The sequence below is a fragment of the Halictus rubicundus genome, chromosome 14 (assembly GCF_050948215.1).
Source record: "Halictus rubicundus isolate RS-2024b chromosome 14, iyHalRubi1_principal, whole genome shotgun sequence".
Taxonomy (NCBI): Eukaryota; Metazoa; Arthropoda; class Insecta; order Hymenoptera; family Halictidae; genus Halictus; species Halictus rubicundus.
The window spans coordinates 3,453,512-3,476,591 of record NC_135162.1 but is presented as its reverse complement, the minus strand read 5'-3'; the positions used below and the strand labels follow the sequence as shown (position 1 = coordinate 3,476,591).

Below are 23,080 nucleotides of genomic sequence, written 5' to 3'. Positions count from 1 at the left end.
AATCTTTCAACTAATCAGGAAATAGCTTCCCAATTGATAGAAATAGAGAAAAAAAAAGTTACGGTTAATATCAGAGGAACAGAATGATGAAGATATAGGCTTTTTTCAAAGCCTCATTCCACACATTAAGAAACTGCCAGATGAAAAAAAAATGTTACTTATGATGGATATACAAAAAATGGTTTACCGTTATGTTTATGAAACGTCTAAATAAAATGACTTTATTAGAAATATAACAGAATTATTTATAATAATAAAATATTATTTATTATTATTACTATTCATTATATATACATCTTTATTTTCAAATATATGCCTTTCGGCGTTACATTTTCTCTCTTCTTCCTTCGTTCCATTATTCTGTATAAGTTTCATCTTACATAATATTTACAATAATATTTACAAAACATGGCTCAGATTTGGTTCTGCCAAAGGAACATCTTAAATGCGTCCCTTTCCTGATTAGCTTGACTTGAAGCTCTATTTCCACTTCTTCCAATAGTAACAGCATTTCTATCATTTTCCTGTACATACTCGTTGTACATTTCGAAGCATTCAGTTCCCTCCATATTGATAACTGCATTATGCAAAACGCATATACATTTGATAATATTGTCAGTAAATTTAGGCGATGTTTCAATTGGCTTCCAAAGAATTCTCCATTTTGCAGTCATAACTCCAAATGCACATTCAACAATACGTCTCGCTCTAGAAAAGCGAGAGTTAAAATACTCTCTTTGTGGATCTAAATTTCGTCGATTATATGATTTTAGCAGATGCCTTAATAGTGGACAAGCTTCATCTCCGATAAATACAAAAGGCATTGGATCTGATGTTCCTGACAATGGCGAATCTCGAGGAATATTTAAATTTCCTTTATCCATTAAATCAAAGAGTTTTGATGACCGAAAAGTACCACCATCACTTTGTTTTCCATATCCCCCAATTTCCACAATAATACATTTTCCACGAGCATCTGCAACCGCTTGTAGAACAATTGAAAAGAAATGCTTATAATTATAATACATTATCCCAGAGTTTGATGGACATTTCAAGCGTATGTGTTTCCCATTAATTGCACTAATTACGTTCGGAAAATTGCAAATATTATAAAAATCACATGCGGCTCTCAAAAAGTCGTTTAAAGTTGGTGATTTCATATGAATGTGCTGCAGACATTCCCATAATTTTACCATTGACTCTATAAATCTTCTGACGGTAGTATAGCCAAGTTTAAATGTTAAAGAAAGATCTCGGAAGCTTCTACCAGTCGCAAGGAATCTATAAAAAAATAGTAAAAAGTAAGTTCTTCAAAAAAGAAATGGAATTTCAATTAATCCTCATCCGTATCATTAATTATTTATATTACAAATGTATTCAAATTTTAATGAATAAAAATTATTGAAATATAAAAAAATATGATTCCTTTTATATAATACGGAATTGGCTTTACTTACCTTATGGTAATAACTAAGCGCTCATCAATACTGATTGGATTCTAAATAAAATTACTCCATTGGACATTAATTTTTGGACCTACCAATTCTAAAATCCGATCAAATGCTACGATCGACATTCTAAAATACTGTTTAAATTTATCGGGACTCTGCCTCAATTTAAAATAGAAACGATTAAATTCCCCACTTTCTTCTTTATCTTTATTAATAGGATGGATTGACCACTTCCTAATTCTGCGTCTTACACAATTTGAAGTTAATATATAATATTTAGTAAGAATATTGCCGGCCAACATGAGCTTTCATACTAAACATACTAAAGAAAAAGTAGATGGTTTGTTCCTCGTTACTAACCGCGTCACTATAAACACGCACCGCATCGCTTTGCTCACCACACAGCTCTTTTCTCCGCTATGCTCGCCTCGCCGATCCACTATAGCCTCGTACTAAGTATTCCTCCTCTATTTAATAAAGGTCTCTTTGGTATTTCACTCGTTTTATTCTTTAAAGATGCCCGAACCCGTAACATATATTTTTAAATGAAATGCCATATTTTTGTTTTGATATTATGAAAGTACAGAAAAAAAGAGGTCAGCATACCTCTATGAAATGACCTTGAGGTAATCTACCATTAACCCTTTGTACTCCGAATTTTATTTCAATTTCGTTACCAGCAGCTCCCAACGCTTTTAAGTATTAAATTTGATATACGCGCCTTTTACTCATCGTAAATATTTAGAGGGTGACAGTTATACAGTTTTCAAACTCTGAGCAGGTTGATGTAAGTTACGTAAGTTTTCTCTCGCTTAATAATAATAATAATAACAATAAACCGGGTCGGTAAGAGCGTCGGTAACGTGTGCGCGACATCTATTTATTTGGACATGAAATAATGTCGAGTGGGACTCGACAATGGAGCTCCTGAGATAAAAACTAATGTCGAGTCACACTTGACATAGGAGTGCAAAGGGTTAACACATACTTCGAAATGCATGGTGTATATTGCATATGTGTATTTTTATGAATACATAGACACAATGGATATAAGGAAACCACTTTATAGTGATCACGAGTAAATTACTTCTGTGAGCCGATTGTAAAGTGAAAGGGCATTGATCCCTTCTACTCGATAATTCCATAGGGCAGTTTTTAGAAATTCCCTCGTGGATCCATAGAGTATTAAAGTCTGCGTACAAATTTTCTCCCACCTGTTGTCGAATACCCTGTATATACCCCTTAAAAGCATTGCTTCATTACGTCCAACTTCCGAAAACCTTAAATAAATCAAGTATGTCATCTTTTTGTCGCGGAGCGTGGCAATCGAGACTGAATGTGAACATGTGGATATGTGGGAATTCAACTGAAGGAAGGACGGGGAATGTGTGCGTGTGTGTGAATGAAATGCCGATACGTAGAATGGACGTAACCGTTACTGAACCCCAAATTGGCTAATGAGTTTCAAGAAAAGTGCATCTAAAGCAAGAATGAGCAGAAATTTCCCCATGGGAAAATTACTCTGTCTTCATTAAATCGCTAGTAACGACTCCACGGCTACTCATGGCACTCTACACGAAGGCTTTTCTTCCCTGTACCTGGGGAAAGCAAGATGGCTAATCTTCTATCTCTTTTGTTGCCCTCCACTGACGTCACTTGGCTTACAGCATTGCACTGGAGACAAATCCAAAGCGCTCCTAAAGCACACAACGCTTTTTTACCTGTTGTAAAGTTTGAAGAAACGGTTTTGCCAAGATCCCATAACGATTGTAACTACCCAAATTTCGCTGAACACAATTGTATCAAATTGGATTAAATGGTAGCATATGTGTAGTCTCTTTAATTTCTTGGAGACTACATAGAACTTTTAGAATCCCAGGTACGGGATAAAGATCGCGAATATCGCAGTTATAGACCGAAAATCGTAAACTGCAATTTTCATAATCTGGAATCGTTTGCAGTTCATAACAACGTTAATCAGTTTCGATGAAATTTTCAATATGTATACAGGGTGCCTTACCCAACTCGATAATTTAAAATAGCTGGCTTGTTTTCTATGATCGAAGAAAATTTCACAGGCTAATATTAGTTGGTTCGGAGGGGCAAATATTATGATAGGCAAACAAATTCGTTCAAGGTTATATTTTTTGAGATTTCAAGGTTATCGAAGTTTTTTTTAAAATGGAATGAAATATTTTTATTACCGCTATAAGATAGCCGAGGTCAAGACGAATCGAACGACCCGTAACAATATGACCTTCATGTGACCTTGAGTACGAAAAATTCATATGTTATCACCAACGATTCCACACCATACATTTACTCTCCATGGACACAGGTGTACTACTTGTCCAAGCCATTTCGGGTTTTCAGTGCATCAATAATGCATATTATGTGTATTCAGTTGTCCATGGTCACAAAAAATAGCTTCGTCAGTAAAGAGAACGTCGTAAAAGAAATGTTCATTTCTTTGTATTTGCTGCAATGTGCATGTACAAAAAGCAACACGATTCTCAAAGTCGTTGCCATGAAGCTCCTGATGTAAGGAAATATGGTATGGATGCAATTTATGACGTTGCAATATTCGGTACACACTTGCTTTGGAAATACTTAAAGAACGTTAAATTTTTCGACAACTTGTAGTAGGATCAATATTTGTTTTTCAATCATTTAAAAGACAGGATTCATAGAAGTTCAGATTAAACAATGTTCGAACTTATACTAGAATGAAATACACAATTTCCCGGTTGAACAAATTCTTGCTTCGGCATAAAAACCTCGACGGATTACGAGGAAAAGCCAAAGCAAGATGCAATAAATTTATTCTATTAAGCAACTACAAGAATTTCGCCGTACGAAAGCCCAGTATCAAATAGTGTTTAAATATAGATAACGAGGTTAGAAAATCGGCGTTTCAAGCAATTTACATGCTAAAGGACATTTTAGTCTAAAACTAAGAGAGCTCTCTTACCGTTAATACTCAAGTCTCTGCGCGTAGTGATCCACAGCAGAGTTCCACTGGAACTCTGCACAATTGCCGGCTGGCCCATAGGGCACTCCTCTGCCGGCAGCACTACGGCTAGCCTTGCAATCCGTCCCAGCTTCGGGATTCACTGGAAAGGAGCTTCAAAGCTGCCAATGCCCTTGGATCTGTGAGCCGGCCTGGGAGGATTCAAGTATTGCCGAACCGAGTGCGAAACCAAATCTCCTATTACCCGGAATCACTCGCGTGAGCATTCAAACCAAAAAAGCAACTCAATTTTCAATTACGAACTATCGCATGAAGGACCCGAGTCGACTCTCTCCTTCTGACAAGTAAATTCAACCTTTTTTCTCAACACACTCTTTCTTTGTTTTCGACCGTCTCCACAACAACGCCCGCCCGTCAATCGCGACCACCGTGAATCGCTCGCTAGACCCGCATATATACCTACATGACGCGATTATCGTCCTCCTTCGCGATGATACGATCGACATTACAAAATCGCCGCGAACAATATTACTATACCCAATACAAAAGTTTCGGCACCTTCTCCAGTAGCAGACTTTGATCGTTTCCTTTCCAGTGATTTAATATTCCCTGTTTTACAAAACAAATGAACTATGCGGTCAAAACTTTTTCGAGAAGGATGAAGGTGAAATCTCAAAAAATATAATCTTGAACAAATTTTTTTGCCTATTGTAATATTTGCCTCTCTGAACAAACTAATGTTTTCCTCTGAAATTTTCTCCTATCATAAAAAACAAACGCGATATTTTAGATGGTCGAGTTAGGAGAGACACCCTATGTACATACATATAGTCAGTCACATAATTGATGAAACACGCTTTAAAAGAAAATTTTGGAAAAATTGCATTTAGTCTGATCTATGGAAAAAGTAGTGATAGTTGCTTTTCATAACTTTTTCATTTGGGTTTGTAATGAATATTTAAAAAATGTGTTCTGTAGACTCATATAAGTTATACACAGTCTGTCCCATTTCCGATGAGACTGCTCAAAAATAAAAAAGAAGACGCTTTACAGGGCATTTCTTCCATCGTATTTATTCGAAATAATCCCCCTCCAAGTCAATACAGCGTTGAAACCGATCATAAAACTTGTCGAAGCATGTCTGGTACTCGGGGGCCGGATTAGCTTGCAGGATGTCGGTCGAAGCCTTCTGGATGGTAGGAATCGTACTGTAAGTGTTCCCCTTCAACGCTAATTTGAGTTTAGGAAATAGCCAGAAGTCGCACGGCGCTAGATCAGGCGAGTACGGCGGGTGGTCGCGCGTTATGATGCTTTTTTTGGCCAAAAACTCGCGTACAAGTAGGGCTTTGTGCGACGGCGCATTACACAAATCGCGCGCAGATTTTTCTCTTTCCCAAATCCTCGGTCAGAATGCGATGGACCACACTCTTAGGAATGCCAGTCATCTCCTCGATAAGTCTCGCGGACACACAACGGTCAGAGCGCAGAATTTGCCTGACTTTCTCAATGTTTTCTTCATTCCTCGAGGTTCTCGGCTTCGGTGCGCGTTCGTCGTCTTCAAGGTCTTCACGACCATCACGAAATCTAGCAAACCAGCGGAATACTTGTGCACGGGATAGACACTGGTCACCGTAAACGTTTTTCATCAATTCGAATGTTTCTTGATCAGTTTTGCCCAACTTAAAACAAAACTTGATATTCGCTTTTTGCTCCATAGCGATTTTTCGACAGACCGACACAGTGGACGGTTAGTTATAATGTCGTAACTATTGACAGAACAATTGAAATGCTAAGAAATTTGGTGTGAAGATAGATGAAAGATGTGTATACAAAATTCAATAGATGAATCAATAGATGACGCTGCAATCGGCTGTTAATTTCGACCAGTCTCATTGGAAATGGGACAGACTGTGTATGTAGACATAATTTTTCATCGTTTCTAATTCATAAACCAGTTAATCAGTTTCGGTGAAATTTTTTAGCATGTATACATATGTATAACGTATGTGGGAAACACATTTTTTTAATTTTCGTTACAAGCTCGAATGATAAAATTGTGAAAAGCAACTTTTACTATTTTTTTCGTAATTACGACTAAACGCAATGTGTCCAAAATTTTCATTACACATCATCTAGTAAACTAATCCGTCTAGCTTGGCAGAAAAAACTTAAGTCGATTGGTTTATTCATAAAAAAGTTATTCTGATTTTAAGTGATTGCTATCAATTATGTGAGTCACTGTATATTTATACGGACCTATTCCAATATTTTTATAAAGGACGCCCTGTACAGTTCAGTTCAAGGAAACATGACCCCACCCCCCCCCCTCCTCCCCACCACTCTAAAAAAGTTCTACTAGAAACTATAAAGTAATTTTCATGCTCAACTAATTAGCACTGAAACTTTTTTGTAAATTCGAGCGAAAGAGAAGAAGTAGAAGAAGCTCTGTTACTCTGAGAAGAGTTCTCTAAAAGAAAAGATCTTGTCCCATTTCACAGAACAAAAGAAACATTCTTAAAGCCGCCAGTAAGGTCTGTGTGATGAATGTGTTCTTCAGCCTTAAATCTGAATTATCCACGATAGACTACACGTAGATTAAGTCACCTAAAACTGCTACCTAAAATATTTCTATCGTTTGTATCCCTTAAAGGCTATCATGAGTGAAACTGCACGCGATTTTTATATTGACATTATTAAATAATCTAACGACAAGTATCACTCATGTGGTGAATGTCGCCGCGCCGCACAGTTAATTTTAAATATTTTAATAAGGTAGTATCTGCAGAAACAAGTAGAACAATTTTAAGAAGCCATTTATTAACCCTTTGCACTTGAAGCTATTTTAACTCCAAAACGAAACATTTCTTCCCACCTATAATATTGCACTTCCATATATTTTTTTCATGTTATACATACAAATTTAATAATGTAAAAAATATTTTTAATAACAACAATTTTTAGTGGTGCCTAACAGTCACTATTCGAGTGCTAAGGGTTAATATAAGAAATCATATGGAGGAATTAGCACATATGGATAGGAATATTATCTTCTAGGAACGAACAATATTCGCAGACAAGTGTAAATTTGTTTAACTGAAACGGACGAACTATGATATGGACAAAACGTAGTACAGTGTTTTCTCGATGTATGTCGCAAATGTCTGGCTGATAAAAGTCACAGAACTATCCCCACTATAGCGGGGTATAGCCCGTGAGGGACCCAGAAACTCGAGAGTCCTCGGACGTCGAGGAATGTAAACATAATACTGGTCAAGTATATCGGTGTGAGACTAAAAGACCTCTACTAATCCAATAACAAAACTTCTTTATTTTTCATTATTTTTTTATGTGACTTTCACCAACACGTTCGTGGCATCTTTCAAATAAAAATTGGCGCCAAATATGATATATGAAAAACTGGCATGAGCTCAGGCCTTTATATCTAAACTTGAATTTTTTTTTATGAATTCTTATTTTACGAGACTTTCACCAATACTCCTGGACTCCTGGACGATAAACGACATTTTACGAGGCCAATTTTGTGGTGACTTAACCAGTTAACTGTGTTTGACGAGTATACCCGTCATGAAGAAATGGCAATATTTTGTGTCATGACGAGTATACTCGCCAAAACAGCTATAATTCAAACAGAGGTTAATTTTTGCGACGCAACTTAGGTACACATTTTTCAAAGAGGTCGAAACAGCTAACTGGTTGATTGAAATTATAGTTCTGTTACATTGAAATGTTCTTTTGCAATCAAATTTATATTAGCTTAAAAGATTAATAATCCTAACATATAATTCCGCGAATAAGAATTTTTAAACTTTGCATTGGAAATCAATGTCAGTCGTTTAAAATTGATAACTGAGGGCGCACGAATAAGTATTCTTGTGTGTGACTCACTAGATGTAAAAATTATCTTCAATTTCTCTTTGTTCTTGTATTTGCTGCGGGTCAACGTCAGGATATGATATCGCATATTCCCGATCTCCGTGGGAAAATAAACAATACTAAGTAAAACACTGGATAAATCAAGGTATACTTTTCATTTGTATGTAAAGATCCAATACAGTTTTGCACAAAAATGGTAATCCATTCGTTGAAGGTACCAGCATCCTGCACTGTCACGATCTAGATTTTCATATGTTACGAAATTAGTCATTCCACGGACGATAGAATCCATCGAACGAATAATATAAATAATATTATTACCTATGCTATGTATGTCTACTACGAATGACTTCGTTCGATACTTTCTACTTGCTAGTGCTAGGCTGCCTTGTATTTTAATTCTGCGTAAAATCAATTCGGATTTGGTCCTTTTCCGGTTCAAATTGGCTGAAAAATAATATCATGTGTCTTAGGTGCTTATGGTGTCACCAAATTTAAACAATAAGTGCAATATTCCTACTAAATTTAATTGCATTTCAATGTAAACTTGAATGAACATATGCATACCTACACTCGATATGAGCATCTGTAAATATTTTTTTAGCAGCTTTCGTCTCATCCTTGAGACTATGTTTATCTGACATGTACATTACCTTCGTTATTCCTGCTTGGACAATCGCTTTTGCACAACCGTTACAGGGGAATAGAGTAGTGTAAACGGTACAACCTTTAAGACTTGTTGAGCTTCTGAAGAGAATAGCATTAAGTTCTGCATGGCACACTATAAATGACACGAAAAGGGGAAACTCCATTACCAAATATAATTGTTTAATTCAAACATTAACACACAAGGGTCATTGCACGCAAAATCGGACATTTTTTGGAGTAAAGTTTCGGATTTTGTTGTAGTCTTTAGTGACCTATGAACGAAACTCAGAGGATTTTTCAATATCTTAAAAATTGTTGAAGTTACAGACGTGTTAAAAAAAGTGTCACCCTTTTTCCCTTAAATTATAAGACGACTACTAACAAACCGATAATAATGAGTTTTTTGGACCTTATAGTGAAAATATAAGTGTGTACTAAAATAGTGTCATTTGAGGAAAATGTTTTTTTCACCATTTATTTTGCAATTGTTTTAAACATATGCAATGTTTTCTATCATGGACATTTTTAAAAATAGGAAAAAAATGTGTATATAGCCCCAATTGTCCCCTTTATTTACCTGTTTTTAAAAAAGCGGACACATAAAAATTGACGAAATTAAAATTGTTTGAATATTTAATTATTTGATTGCTGTATTTCGCAGCGGTGCATCGTTCACTGCAAATAATTTTAATTACGTCATAATTTTAAAGATTCCGCTCTTTTGAAAACAGATTCGTAAGGGGGACATTTGGGGCTATATCCTCATTTCTTCAAATTGTTAAAAATGTCCCTGCTATGAAAACATTGCATTTGTTTAAAACAATTGCTAAATAAATGGTGAAAAAAACCTTTTCTTCAAATAACATGTTAGTAGACACCCTTATGTTTTCACTATAATCTCCTAAAAACTCATTTTTATCGGTTTATTAATTTTGGTCTTATAATTTAAGGAAAAAAGGGTGACACTTTTTTTAACACATCTTTAAAATCAACAATTTTTAAGATATCGAAAAATCCTTGCAGATTCGTCCATAGGTCTCGACAGACTACAACATATTCGAAAAATTACTCCAAAAACTATCCGATTTCGCATGGAATAACCCATAAGTAACTCGGTAACATGCCGAAGTGATACACGCGAAGTTTGATGAAACCATGATCGTCAAAACAAATATGAGTCAAATATTTTCCTATGGATTACTTTTTGCGAAAATTTCATAAAAAGGCTTTATCACTATTATTTATTATTTGTAAGATTAGAAAAAATAAAATTGGCATTTTCATAGGAAAGAAATTTACTTGGTTTTTGTTGTCAATAAACTTACCAAAAGAGTGCTTGTTGTCATGAGGGTCTACTTTACTCTTATTCCATGAAAATTCAGTTCCTTGGGGCATCCCATTATATCCAACACCCACAATTTTCTTTTCGTCATCAACTATGCATGCGCCAACTTTAGTAACAGGATCTTTACTCCGTTTTGCAATCAGAAACGCTGCCGCCATGAAATAATGGTGCTCGTCGATAATGTTTCCACTAGAAAAGGCAAAAATACAGGCATATTAGCCATTATGTGGCAACAAGTACATATGTATACTAGCTTACAAAATTAAAGGATCATTAAATTATTTATTTCGTTTTTTAATTATTTCCGTTAAATGTTCATAGTTTTACGAAGAAGAAACGTCGACAAAATTCATGAACAATAATTATAACAATATTTGGGCCCCGAGGGCCCGGGGGAGTCCCATATATTCCCGCCTTCTCACCCAGAGGGAGGTGGGGAATCCGTAACTTGGATTACCACCTCATCAAAAAACAAAAAGAAGAAAAGGGCGAGATTAGGGTTAGTGATTATGTTTGTCGTTTAATCATTTTTTATCTTCAGCATTTCAAAGAACGAGTTCGATTATCTGAGTTATGAACGAAGCTAAGGAAGATGGATCTGCTGGTGAAGCGTTATTTGTCAAAACAATTTATCTATGGCTGCTGATAATGCTTGTCACTGTTTTACAGACGCACGCGTACGGACAGAATTCGCTGTACCGGTATAGACAATTTTTCGCCAATATCTTCGAAACTAAAGGAGGCCACCATATACTTCCAAAGGAAAAAGTTGTTTTAAATTCCACTCCCCACTACATATCCAAAAATGATTAAGATCAAAGTGGAATCCAATCTTCTGAATAATTACCCAATTTCCTTTGTTATAAACAATATTGCGGCATGTTTCTTTTACAAATGTCCCTAGGAAGGGATAACCACTACTTTCCCTACATCTTGTATAGAAGTTTAAAAACTTTTTCAATTAATGAATTATAATTTCGAAGGTGGTTCCTTAATGATTTGGGCTGCGTCCATAGCCGACAGAGAGACTATAATTTGTTTTTCATTAGCCATAAAGTAAATTCAAGAAAAGAAATCGAATTGTTAAAAAGGATTTGAATACCATTTATAGAAAATATTGAAGACAATTTCATCTACCAACACGACAGGTGGTTTCTTAAAAAAAATATCAAAGTTTTAACATGGCTTGCTGGTTCCCCGGTATGAATACTATTATAAATCTTTGGGATAGTATTACACGAAGAATTTATAGTAATGATAAACAGTACAACTCAGTAATTAAGGGATGAGACACTTCAACAATTAATTTTGTCTATGTCAAACCGATAGTCTAACATTACCGAACTAATTATATTCATATCGAAATACGGGAAAGATAATTGTTAATTTTTGAGTTTATTTATGAAAGATTCAAGTCGATTTATAGAAATTTCGCATTTCGTTTTTATTAAATTATATTTTCGTGTTTTCCTAGAAATATTCGGTGTAGTTATTTTTGAAATAGTCGGTTTCGCTTTCTTTGGTCAAATGAAATACTGTACCATACAGAAATTTTTCATTGCTATGGAATAATAATAAGAATTTATCAAAGAAAAATGGTGGCTTTATAGAAATTTCGGGCAGTGACTTTATCAAGTTGTAGTATCATCGTTAAACTGCAGATTTTATGCATTTCATAATCAAAATATTCCAAGAAACTGAAAATACGGTTGTATTATTTTGGATTTAATAGAACGATTAAGTATATAAATAAATATAAATGTAGCTCCCATGTATTGTAATTAATGCGGATAATTTTATTCTGCATAACAATTCGCAGTCTAATCATCATTAACGTATCGTTCTCACCTATTTTCTGCCATATTTAATTGTATGCCTGCTTGAAAAATATAACGTCTCAACTGTACGTGAAGTTGTTCCTGGCACTGAATTTATGCGGATCTTTAACCGCGTGCAATCTTCAACTGTGGCTAGTATAGATATACACCGAATAAATATGTACTTATTGCGCATGTTAGTGCAGATTTTTGCTCACTGCACTCTTTATCAATTATGACATTTATCCATATGTTGCGGAAACGGTGGTCGGGGCCGTATGCAATGACTAATTGTGACACAACAATTGTGGTTTTCCAAGAAACTATCCGTATATCTATAACAATAGACTCATCATCGTTTCTGCTACATACAGTGGGGGACAAAAGTATTCGTACACCACCATTTCTGTTGATAAACACAGCAGATACGAAGGAATCACAACATTCCGATCAATGTAAACATTACTTTAGAACATATCATGTTAGATTCATTAATTCTTGTCGTGGAGAGTATACGTTATTAGTGAATATTTTCAATATGGGGAGAAAACGCAATGAAACTACGTTGGAAGAACGACAAATTATTATACAGTTATACGAAGAGGTCAAATCATATACAAATATATTAGAAATGCTAAAAAGAAGTTGATCAACTGTACAGAGTATAATAAGTAAATATAAAAAAGAGAGAACATTGCAGAATAAAGAAAGAACCGGCAGACCGCAGAAGCTAACTGTGAGAGAGGAGCAGAAAATCGTCCGAATTATTAAAAAAAGAACTGATACCAGTACATCGGAAATCGTGACACACCTTCAAGAACATGTGCACAAGGAAGTTCATCCGAAAACAGCACGAAGAGTACTACATCGGGGAGAATATAACAGCAGAGTTGCGAGGAGGAAACCACTCATCAACAAAGTAAATAAAAAAATGAGATTAGAATTTGCAGAGCAGTACATAAACGGTAGCGACGACTTCTGGAGGAATGTAATATTTTCCGATGAGTAGAAATTTAATAAATTTTGAGTCTGATGGTCATAAAAAAGTGTGGCGGAGAGCTAATAAGGAATTGGATCCCAAAAATATGCAACCGACGACGAAACCCGGAGGTGGAAGTGTGATGGTGTGGGGATGTATTGTTGCTTCTGGAGTCGGAAAATTAGTAATCATAGATAGAATAATGTAATCATAATAATGTAAAGAAAGTGCAGATAAATTAGATATTGTGAGAACATTTTACTTTCAACAAGACTATGATCCGAAACATAAAGCCCCTATAGTGAGTCAGTGGTTGTTATATAATACTCATGTATGAGCATGTATGAGCGAAACTTGAAAAAAATGGACGAAAATACGACATAACATCGCAAGAATATTTAAAAGAAATATTAAAAAAAGAATGGCGTAATTTAGAACCTGACTTCATTAAAAGTTTAGGGTTATAAAATGCCCAATAGATTACACGAAGTAATTCACATGCTTTTGTCCCCCACTGCATGTAGCGGAAATGATGATAAATCTATAGGTATACATATACGGAAAGATTCTTGATAAACCACAATTATTATGTCACAGTTAGTCACTGCACATGGCACTTATCATCTTATCAAAGGATGTCGTGCGCAAAAAACAGCTGCACTAGCATGTGCAATAATTACATATTTATTCGTCGTATATCTATACTTGCCACAGTTGAGGATTGCGCGCGATCATAGACTCGCAAAAATTCAGTGCAAGGAACAACTTCACGTAGAGTTGAGACGTTATATTTTTTAAGCAGGCATACAATTAAATATGGCAGGAGAACGGTGTGCACGATATGTTAATGATGATACTACAACTTGATAAATATACTTCTTCTCATATACTAGCAGATATGCCTGTATTTTAATCTCTGTTTAGTGGCAAACGCTTCGACTGGAAGGATTTTTTCATGGGGATGGCGGTTCTGACCTCGAAACGGAGTAGTGATCCCAATACTAAAGTTGGCGCATGTGTAGTTGATAATCGAAACATAATCGTGGGCGTTGGATACAATGAGATGCCAAAAGGAAGTGATACGTTAAAATGGGATAAAGACTCAAAAAACAGTTTAGAAAACAAATACCCCTACGGTAAGTTTAACAACAAACAAATGGTATTTTTTTAACCCTCCGAATACTGGGACATGAAGTACTGTGCCCAGGACATTTTTGTCTCACACCAATGTTTCACTAAAACGGTCACGTTCACGATTCCTCCAGGTTCGCTCACAAGGGGACAAATTCAGTTGATACAAGCCGATTGTGATAAAACTTATGTGAGATATACGTAGTTCTTCGAAAAATATTTGACACGTGTTTTTTTTATCGGCAACCATTCGCTTTTGAAGGGGTGAAAACAGCCTTCAAAGTTGGCGGTTAAAACCATATTTTTTGAGATATCTCGGAAATCAGGGGTCGAAAAAATTAAATTTTTTTTTAATTGTGTGTCTTCTAATGGGAAATGTAGTCGCGCAAGAAAATGTTGACAAAAGTTTTTTGTTTAAACAATATATTACAGTTTTTGAACTGTGGATCCGTAAGATAATTGAAACTGGAGTTTTCTTCGTTGTACATGCTAGCTCTGGAAAGAACTGATTTTATTTTGGGTTCTTCTTGTTCCAAATCTTCTTAGTCTTCGGGAACATTAAGAGAAGTAGGTGGTGCGTTCGTTAGGTCGGCGAATTGTAATTCTTGTTGCGTTTCCAAATCTATGTACCTTACTTTTATCAATCAGGTGTATAATATTGTGTGCCAGTTCAATTTCCTTCTTATTCGTGGGTGTTTCCTTGTTATTGTTGCTGTGACTATATGATTCCATCAAAATGTTTATAACATTCATCGGATTGACCTTCATATTTGGAAAAACTAATCTAAAACTAAACAATCAGGAAAAGTACAGTGGTTCACGGTCCTTGATCACGTAATAGTTTATAACAATCGAATTATAAACATTGAAGCGTCGATGCTCTCTTGAAACGGTAATCAATCGGTATATGTTACGTGAAACATCAAATAGTCGTGACATCCGCGCGATTCATTCTCGGAAATTCCGAAAGTTGATATTCAAACTTAAATTGTGGAGAAAGCATCTCGAAGTATCCCTTAAAATTTTGCACAAAGCTAGTTCAATATTATAACTTGCCAAAACGATTAGTTCCAGATCGAATGTATTCAAAGGATTTTTTGTATTCCTCCATAAATAAAAAATGAGCGTAACACAAAGGGGCTTCAGGTTAGTCCATATTACTTAATGTTAAACAACTTTTTTTGGAAAATTTTTTTTTGCCAGTCAATAGTTGAAACCATTTGCAATAACCCATATGATTTGTAGACCCCTAAGTATTCAATTATAGGCGTAGTAATTACATAACTATCGCACTGAAAACTGATGAATTCCCAGGAGCGAGGAAATGGTTATTTACCATGCGTATATCTCCGTAAAAAAAAATTTCAAAAATCTGACTTTGGCACATCATGCACGCACTATTAGGCTATACAAAAATAATTTCTTTTATAAAAATCGAAAATTTATAAAATTGATTTTTTACCGCCTTGGCAGCACTGTGCGTCGTACTGCTATCTTAAAGAACAAAGATAGTCCTTATGAAGGATCTGGCCACGGAGTGGGGGAAGGCTAGGGTGCCTTCTGGTAAGAGGACTGTGTTAGACCGCTCAGCACTTACCCCAGAACCTCGGAAAAGGGCAGGTCATAAGAATTTTCTAACAAGCCGCCATTCTATACAATGCCATTTTGCAGAACCCACATCAAACACATTGCCCGTAACATATACATATAACATCATCGTGATTAGAAGCAGCGAAAGCGGTGGTGTGAGGTTATGTCACTGTGTGCGTGGCCTGAAGCAGTCGGGTGAAAACTGACTCCGGCACAGCACTTGGAGGGTTAAATTTCAGTTATATGATGTTTGAATAAACACTTATAATTGCTAATGAATTTTTTCCTTAACGTGTAATTTATAGTGTGCCATGCAGCACTTAATGCTATTCTAAAAAGAAACACCAGCAGTGTTGAAGGTTGTGCTCTTTACACTACTCTATTTCCCTGCAACGAGTGTGCTAAAGCGATTGTACAATCAGGAATCAAAGAGGTCATATATCTATCCGATCACTATCCAACAAATCCAGGGATTATAAAACTAGCTGAAACAATATTTAATAGAGCTGGGGTTAAGTGTAGGTAGGTATTATATATATAGCTTCATTGACGTTCACATTCAAATGTGGCTATCAAAACATGTTGTGAATCTCCTACGCGATGAATGTGAAGAGAATATCTCCACTATGGCTAAAAGTATACCCCTCGAGGAGCCATCGAAGCTCGAGCGCTCGACTCGGCAGAGAAATGTACAGTGTCTACTCGATAATTGTCGAAAATACGAGTCTGAACCGGGGCAATTATCAGCTAGATGATACTATTCTTTGATCCACTGCCAAACGTAGAAAAGAACAGCGAAGCTCGAGAGGCCTCGGTCGCCGAGGAGTGTAAACATAATAATACGGGCCGGGTATATCGGTGTGAGACCACTAATAATCTAATAACAGAACTTCGGATCATATTTACACTAATTTTTCGTCAATAGAATTGTAGCCAGAACTATCTTTCATCCTTCATTACACAAATAAATATAATCGGAATTACCATGCCACGGATACGTTGGTGAAAGTCCCATAAAAAAATAATGAAAAATAAAAAAGTATTATTGTTGGATTAGTAGTGGTCTCCTGGTCTCACACCGATACACCCACCCCATATTATGTTTACACTCCTTGGCGTCCGAGACCTCTCGAGCTTGGCGGCCCCACCACGGGGTATACCTGCCGTAGTGGGGATAGGTATAGGACAATTATATGCTAGATATTTGGGACACTTATCGAGTAGAGACTGTAATCGACGAGACAATATTAATACAATGACAAAACGTTTTCGTTTTTTATTATTTTATCATGAAACTTTTACCAACACATTCGTGACATTTTTCTGATTTAAATGATAAATGATAAAAGACAGCGGATGAAACAGAAAGAGAGACTAGAAGTCGAGTAGTCGGCAAACATTAAAAGCATTGATCACTGCTTGAGCAATAAATGCAATTGAAGAGCTCAGGGCAACAAACGGTCAGCCCGATTTCGACGTGACTGTAAAAAAACAAATTTTTTCGAAAGTTCGGTGCAACAAATGGTTATATCGTGAGACTTTTGTGACCGTTTGTTGCCCCGAGCGATTAAAAACTCTAAGTGGGCAGTCATGTTTAAATCGAGCTGACAGTTTGTTGCCGTGAGCTCTTCAATTGTCAAACTTTTTTATTTTTCATTATTTTATTATGAAGATTCGCCAGAATTTTTCTAATATTTTTCTGATTTAAAATGAAACCAAATATGACATAATTCGTCGCGTCTTCGCCTATATACACTTGTACTTTAAAAATTTATTATGGTCAATAAAATAAGTAAATATGATCCAAATTATGTCACCAAATTATCTCACCAATACGTTGGCATTGATCGCTCAGCTCGATGTTGATGGTAAAATGTAAAGGAATCTTGAAAAATGGTGTCTGTACACGATAAGTGTGAAGTTTCGAACCTGAGGTACACAGCATATTCCTGATACCCATATGTTTTAATTTGGTAACACCACAAGCACCTAAAACACATGTTTCTCTGCAGCCCATTCAAACCGAAAATGAACTCAATTGTAATTGATTATAAATATGACTGCCGTCAATAGACTGTCGCGCAACAAGTGCGTATAGTATTTACGTTTCGTATACCATTACATATAGATAATCAATTAATGTATCAGCATTTGTACAACTTTTCATTTTTTTTTGTTTTGCGTTTAGCAGGCACATTTAAAGGGATAAAGAGCTTTGATCAAAAGACGAAGCAACCCGAGTCAAAAGTATCGAATGACGTTATTCGTAGTAGACACACATAGTATAGGTAATATGGTCCACAAGGTCCGGTTTCGTAATATGGACCACTATTCTTGGAGAAATCGGATGGAAATTGTTTCATAGCTAGAAATGAAAAATAAAAATGTTTAGCTTAACATTGTCCTATCAATACGTTCCTAAGCAGACCCTATCATTCTAGCATGCCTCGAACGCTCACGTTTATTCTTCCGTTTACATTGCATAGGTTAATAGAATCTATTAGCCAGTCATGGGCAACTAATTCCCTGCCATCACTTCACGTCCGCCACTACGAGTGTGCAGGTCCCCCCACCATTGGCCATTTCATATTAACCTGCGCGCTATTGTCTCTCGTGGAGACAACCTTCTATGTAGGTTTTTAGCTTCCCACTCCTCTTATTTAACATAGCATAAGCCGTAACACTAACCATAGTCGTAAGTAGCATCTACGTACATCACCCGCTTACTCATATTACTCAACATTCGATCACCTCTGAAACCCAACATTCGATCACCCCTCAAACCCAACACCCAACACTCACCCAAACACCCACCCCGCTCAACACTCAAAAATGCGGCATCAGCGATAAGCAACCATGCCGGCCCAAGCTCAGAGGCCGATTAGCAACGGACAGCAGGATGACGTCACAAGACACGGCACAACCCCCCCCCCCCCCCAGCATGTTCTTCCCCAGTGACCCACTGGGTCGAGAGGGTCCGTGCAGGGCCAAGAGGTCGTAGTCTCAGTCCCGATTTCGGAGCTACCAGTCGGCTCCACTCTTGCTTTAATCCGCCCATGAGCGGTCTTGCCATTTCTCGCGTCCTCAGCTGTAATTGCATCGCCTTGTACTTGTTCCTCCATATAAATTCAGTTAGTCAGTATCAGTGTTCGTGTCTCGGTCCTTAACTTCCTACCCTTACGTCGCGCGCATGTGATATTCATTTACGATTCACCCATTATTTCTACACCTGCAGTGTAGAATACTTCGTGCGTTGAGCCTACCCAGTTGCTCGGTACGTTCCTACAGGTTCCACCGGGACGCAGATGCCATTCCGTCCTATAGCATTCTAACAAATTTTGAGCGCGCCCTTGTTCTCTTATCGATATCACATGCCGTGACGAGTCGGCGCGTACGAGCTCGAGAACGGCGGACAACAGCTGCTGGGAATCTGCAGCCCACCTAAAACTATCAGTTCACCTACCTTCTTGAGACGGTGAGGATCACCCTTTCCCCCGCCTCGCAGCATCCAGCACCAGGCCCAGCCACCAGCGAGCATCCGGAGAAGGCCCCCTAAAAGGAATCGACCCTCTTCAGGTAGTCGACTGTCATCCACGGGTTCACGCATCGCTGGCCGGCTCCAGAGGAAGGTCGTTCGGCTACCCTCAACGTTCACTCCTATGAGTGTGCAAACGTACGACGCCGGCGAGAGCTAGACATAAAACACGTTCACGCGGGATCATGCCCCCCTGTTAGACGTCGAACGTAAGTCTTGCGTGGACTGAAAGTTGTAACATTTATTGGAACTCTTAATCCGAGGAACGGGTCGAGGAACGTCGTATTTTCGCGGAACGAACTCCCGGGACTTAACACTAGACACGATTTCATGGGAGCTTCGCGTGTAACAACTTTAAAAAGTGAAAAATAGTTTTTGTTTACATAAACAGTTTACCATCTCGAAAATATGCCTTCAAAGAATTAGACTACAATCTTCCAAATTAACGAAGGTACAGCCCGTTGGACCATGGCACAACCTGCTGATACGCTGCATAACGAAAATTTTGATATGAATTTGAGTTCTTCTTACAAGAAGCCTCCACCAAACCTACCACAACTGGTAAAAATGACTGATTTCAGATTTTTTATTATACAGTTACTGAAATTATAAGATGCTTCCGTGGGAAATGATTAAATACATATATTTAGTAGATCATGTATTATAACACGAACCGAACAAAATTCAATCTCGTCATTTTTATAAGAAAACATGTATCAGTTACTTTTAAGGCTCGGTAGCTTTAGTGTTGACGCATGGCAACGGCAGATGTTGATAAAGGTTGTATAAGAAAAAAAAATTAAAAATAAAACCAAACCGAATCGAGAGACTACGGAATGAGGGGCGACTCGAGAGAGCAAGTTGTACGGACGTTGTTAATAAAATTGTCGAAAAGCACGACGAATGTAATTTTAAAGTGCAAAAATAGTAAAAATGTGGAAACATATTTGTAGCAACGTTTTGATTAATTTTAGAAAAATATGACCGCCCTGTTTGATTGTCTTTCTTTAAAATTCCATTTTTCAATTCGAGGACTCTCAGACATCGCAAGCGGATCAGGCCAGGAAGGGACATGAAGTCGGACGAGGCGCGGCGTGGAGATTCAGGTAATTGTGCCGACGGATCGACCGCTATTCACCGGCAGGCTCGGAAAAACCAATGTCCCTTGTATATTATGTATGGTATTAATTAAGTTGTAAAGTATATTAGTTGTTACGAGCCAGGGCTGCGAGCAACGCGAGAGGCCGGCGAGGGGGTTGTTACCCCAGGAATATGGTTTCAATTTGTTAGTTAGGTACGCGGACGCACCCAATGCGAAATCGGGGAGCCGCTAGGATAGTTGACGTCGAGGACGCACCTGATGCGAAACCAGGGAACCTCTGTGTGGTTGGAGTCAAAGGCAGACGCACCCGATGCGAAACCGAGGAGCTACTAGGAGGATGAAACTTCGTGAACGCACCCAATGCGAAATGGGGGAGTCACTAGGAGGGACACGCGGCGAACCCGATATGAAAGGAAGGTGGATAACTCACAGACGCACCTGATGCGAAGCCAGGGAGCTGCTAGGATACGGAAAATCCCAATGCGAAATCAGGGATCCGCTAGAATGGTATAGTTTTCGTGGACGCATCCAATGTGAAACCGGGGAGCCACTAGGTTGGAGAAATCTTTGTTGAATTGAATCTAAGATTAGTAAGCCTCGTAACTTATATATAATTTAATTGATACAATCCGAGCGGTAAGATTGTATCATGTGGGAACGTTCAATTATTAGATTAGGATATCAGGCAATAATTAAAGGTTGTGGATTACGCGAGTTAACAAACAAGACAAATATATTCTGAATTAAGATAATTACAAATGTAGTTGTTTGTGTCGCGAGTGAATGTAATAAATGTACAATTGGAGAAATTGTTACCTATTGATGCACGGTGTTGACGCACTGGCAATGCGGGGTCGGAGAGCGATTGTTGAAAGCCAAATAGAATATACACGAACTAACGGATTCTATAAGGTTACGTTTGATTCGAAAGGGACTTTAACCCGATCTCACTAGAATTGACGCGACGTGACTGCACGAGTACTGAACCGTGTCTGAATCTCGACTGAACCCAGGAGGATGAAAATGAATGGCTTTATATACCCTAAAAAATGAGAGGGAAATGTGTCTGTTTTATTCTACGGTCGCATACTCGTATTTGTCGGTTCGAGTGAGTTTAAGGTTTGCAGCTGGATCTTTGTTTAAAGGGTAAAACGAAGGGTTAGCCAGGATGTTTCCTATCAGAGACTACCTTGACAAAACATTCCAGAAGGGAATGTTTTCAAGATTCCCATATTACGAAATCGTACGGTGCTGTTACTGAGTCATGCTTCGCGCCAGTTGCGTCCAGCCGGAGCACAATCATCCCTTCTATAAACAAGGGGTCTGTTGGGACGCTTTTCGTTCTCAGAAAAGAGATTAGAACTTCTAATCGAATGAACGTGGAGGAACATCTCCATACGTAACATAGTCGTGGGATCGAAATTAACCCCAAGAAAGTGACCTGAAGATGCACAGGTCCGTGGGTGGTCGCGTTCCTAGCAAACCTACCTGCGTGCTGTGACGTATCTAAAGGTTTATGACAAGCTACTAATCGTTCTTAAGTTGAAAGCCCGAGCCTACAAGAATTCATGTCTAAAACTTCCAGGGACCTGACTTCGATGCTAATTAAAAGGAGGCTAAAAATGTCGTGTGTACTAAACTCCTAAAATATAGCGGATTTTAAGCTCATTCAATACTTCATTGACAGGGCGATCTTTGATAAATCCTAATTAATCCTACTTCTCCGGCTATATGCAAGTTTTCCAAAACAGAAATTCCCACTCCAACGATTACAGGATACCACCCACCTATCACTAGAAAAATATTTAGCCACTCCATAGAATTTCTATCGACCTAATTGCAAAAGATCCAAACCAGTGTAATCCGCAACACCCCTAGTAGCATTTATGGTTGGTCAACGGTAGCCAATGGTTGGAAGTTAGTTGGGATATGATTAGTGGATTTGTCACCCCCCTCTCCGCGAGGAGGCAAGGCGCTGGGGGACATCCCCTCAAGGCTCTTCACCCCCCCCCCCGGTGGGCCAGCCAGGCGGGATGAGGAGCTGTGGACTAGCCCGAGGGTTACGGGTCCCCTTCCCCCGAGCGCGGTCGGGAGTCGCCGGGGGCTGCGGGGGAGCTAGAGCTCGCGGCGCCCAGCCGAGCGGCCCTCCGGGAAAGGGTACACCGGATGGATGACCCATGCGGTGTCCTACTAGATTAGGCATTGGAGGCTTCACTTCCCCTGGGGCGATAACAATGTCGGGTGGGGGGGAGGGTTGTTTGCGATACGAGTTCCTCGCCGTCTCCCGTTAGCTAAGGGAGGTCACCGTGGTGGAGTTAGTGGTTGTGCCTCTTCGGGAGGGAGTCCCACATATCCCCGTCTCTCTCCCTAGGGAGGGCAAGGAGTCCGTAATCTGATTACCACCACGTAAAAATATGTGTGGCTTTGCCTACAAATCCCCAACATAAGGCCTACGACGAAAACTCATGCCAGTTTGCCAACGAATATTCAACTTTGGGCCTACAGATAGCGGTTCCAGTTGACCGTTCGTATTTTAGCGCCGTTGGCCCTGCCATGGGCGTGATCGTTGGTCCTTTTTTTTTTATACACCCATGCCCATGGCAACTACGACATCCCA

The 23,080-nt window shown here is 38.2% G+C and overlaps 2 protein-coding genes and 1 long non-coding RNA gene across 4 annotated transcripts in view; 2 read left to right on the top strand and 1 right to left on the bottom strand.

Annotated features, from left to right (window-relative positions):
* The window catches only part of LOC143360934 (uncharacterized), a 175,682-nt gene that overhangs the window by 110,037 nt on the left and 42,565 nt on the right, over positions 1-23,080 (top strand). The window lies entirely within an intron of this gene.
* LOC143360825 (deoxycytidylate deaminase-like) lies at positions 8,457-12,297 on the bottom strand. Its single transcript, XM_076799976.1, has 5 exons — positions 12,158-12,297; positions 10,290-10,498; positions 8,884-9,097; positions 8,638-8,763; positions 8,457-8,556 (listed from the first exon to the last, which is right to left on the bottom strand). The coding sequence occupies exons 1-4, from the start codon at positions 12,169-12,171 to the stop codon at positions 8,712-8,714; spliced, it is 489 nt and encodes a 162-aa protein (XP_076656091.1). The 5' UTR covers positions 12,172-12,297; the 3' UTR covers positions 8,457-8,556; positions 8,638-8,711.
* Positions 13,805-18,223, top strand: LOC143361031 (deoxycytidylate deaminase-like). Of its 2 annotated transcripts, none has more exons than XM_076800272.1 (5): positions 13,805-13,935; positions 14,030-14,241; positions 16,132-16,348; positions 17,839-17,914; positions 18,018-18,223. In XM_076800272.1, the coding sequence occupies exons 1-4, from the start codon at positions 13,922-13,924 to the stop codon at positions 17,897-17,899; spliced, it is 504 nt and encodes a 167-aa protein (XP_076656387.1). In that variant the 5' UTR covers positions 13,805-13,921; the 3' UTR covers positions 17,900-17,914; positions 18,018-18,223. The 2 variants fall into 2 exon arrangements, with proteins under 2 accessions (XP_076656387.1, XP_076656386.1); XM_076800271.1 differs by having other exon boundaries at positions 18,015-18,223.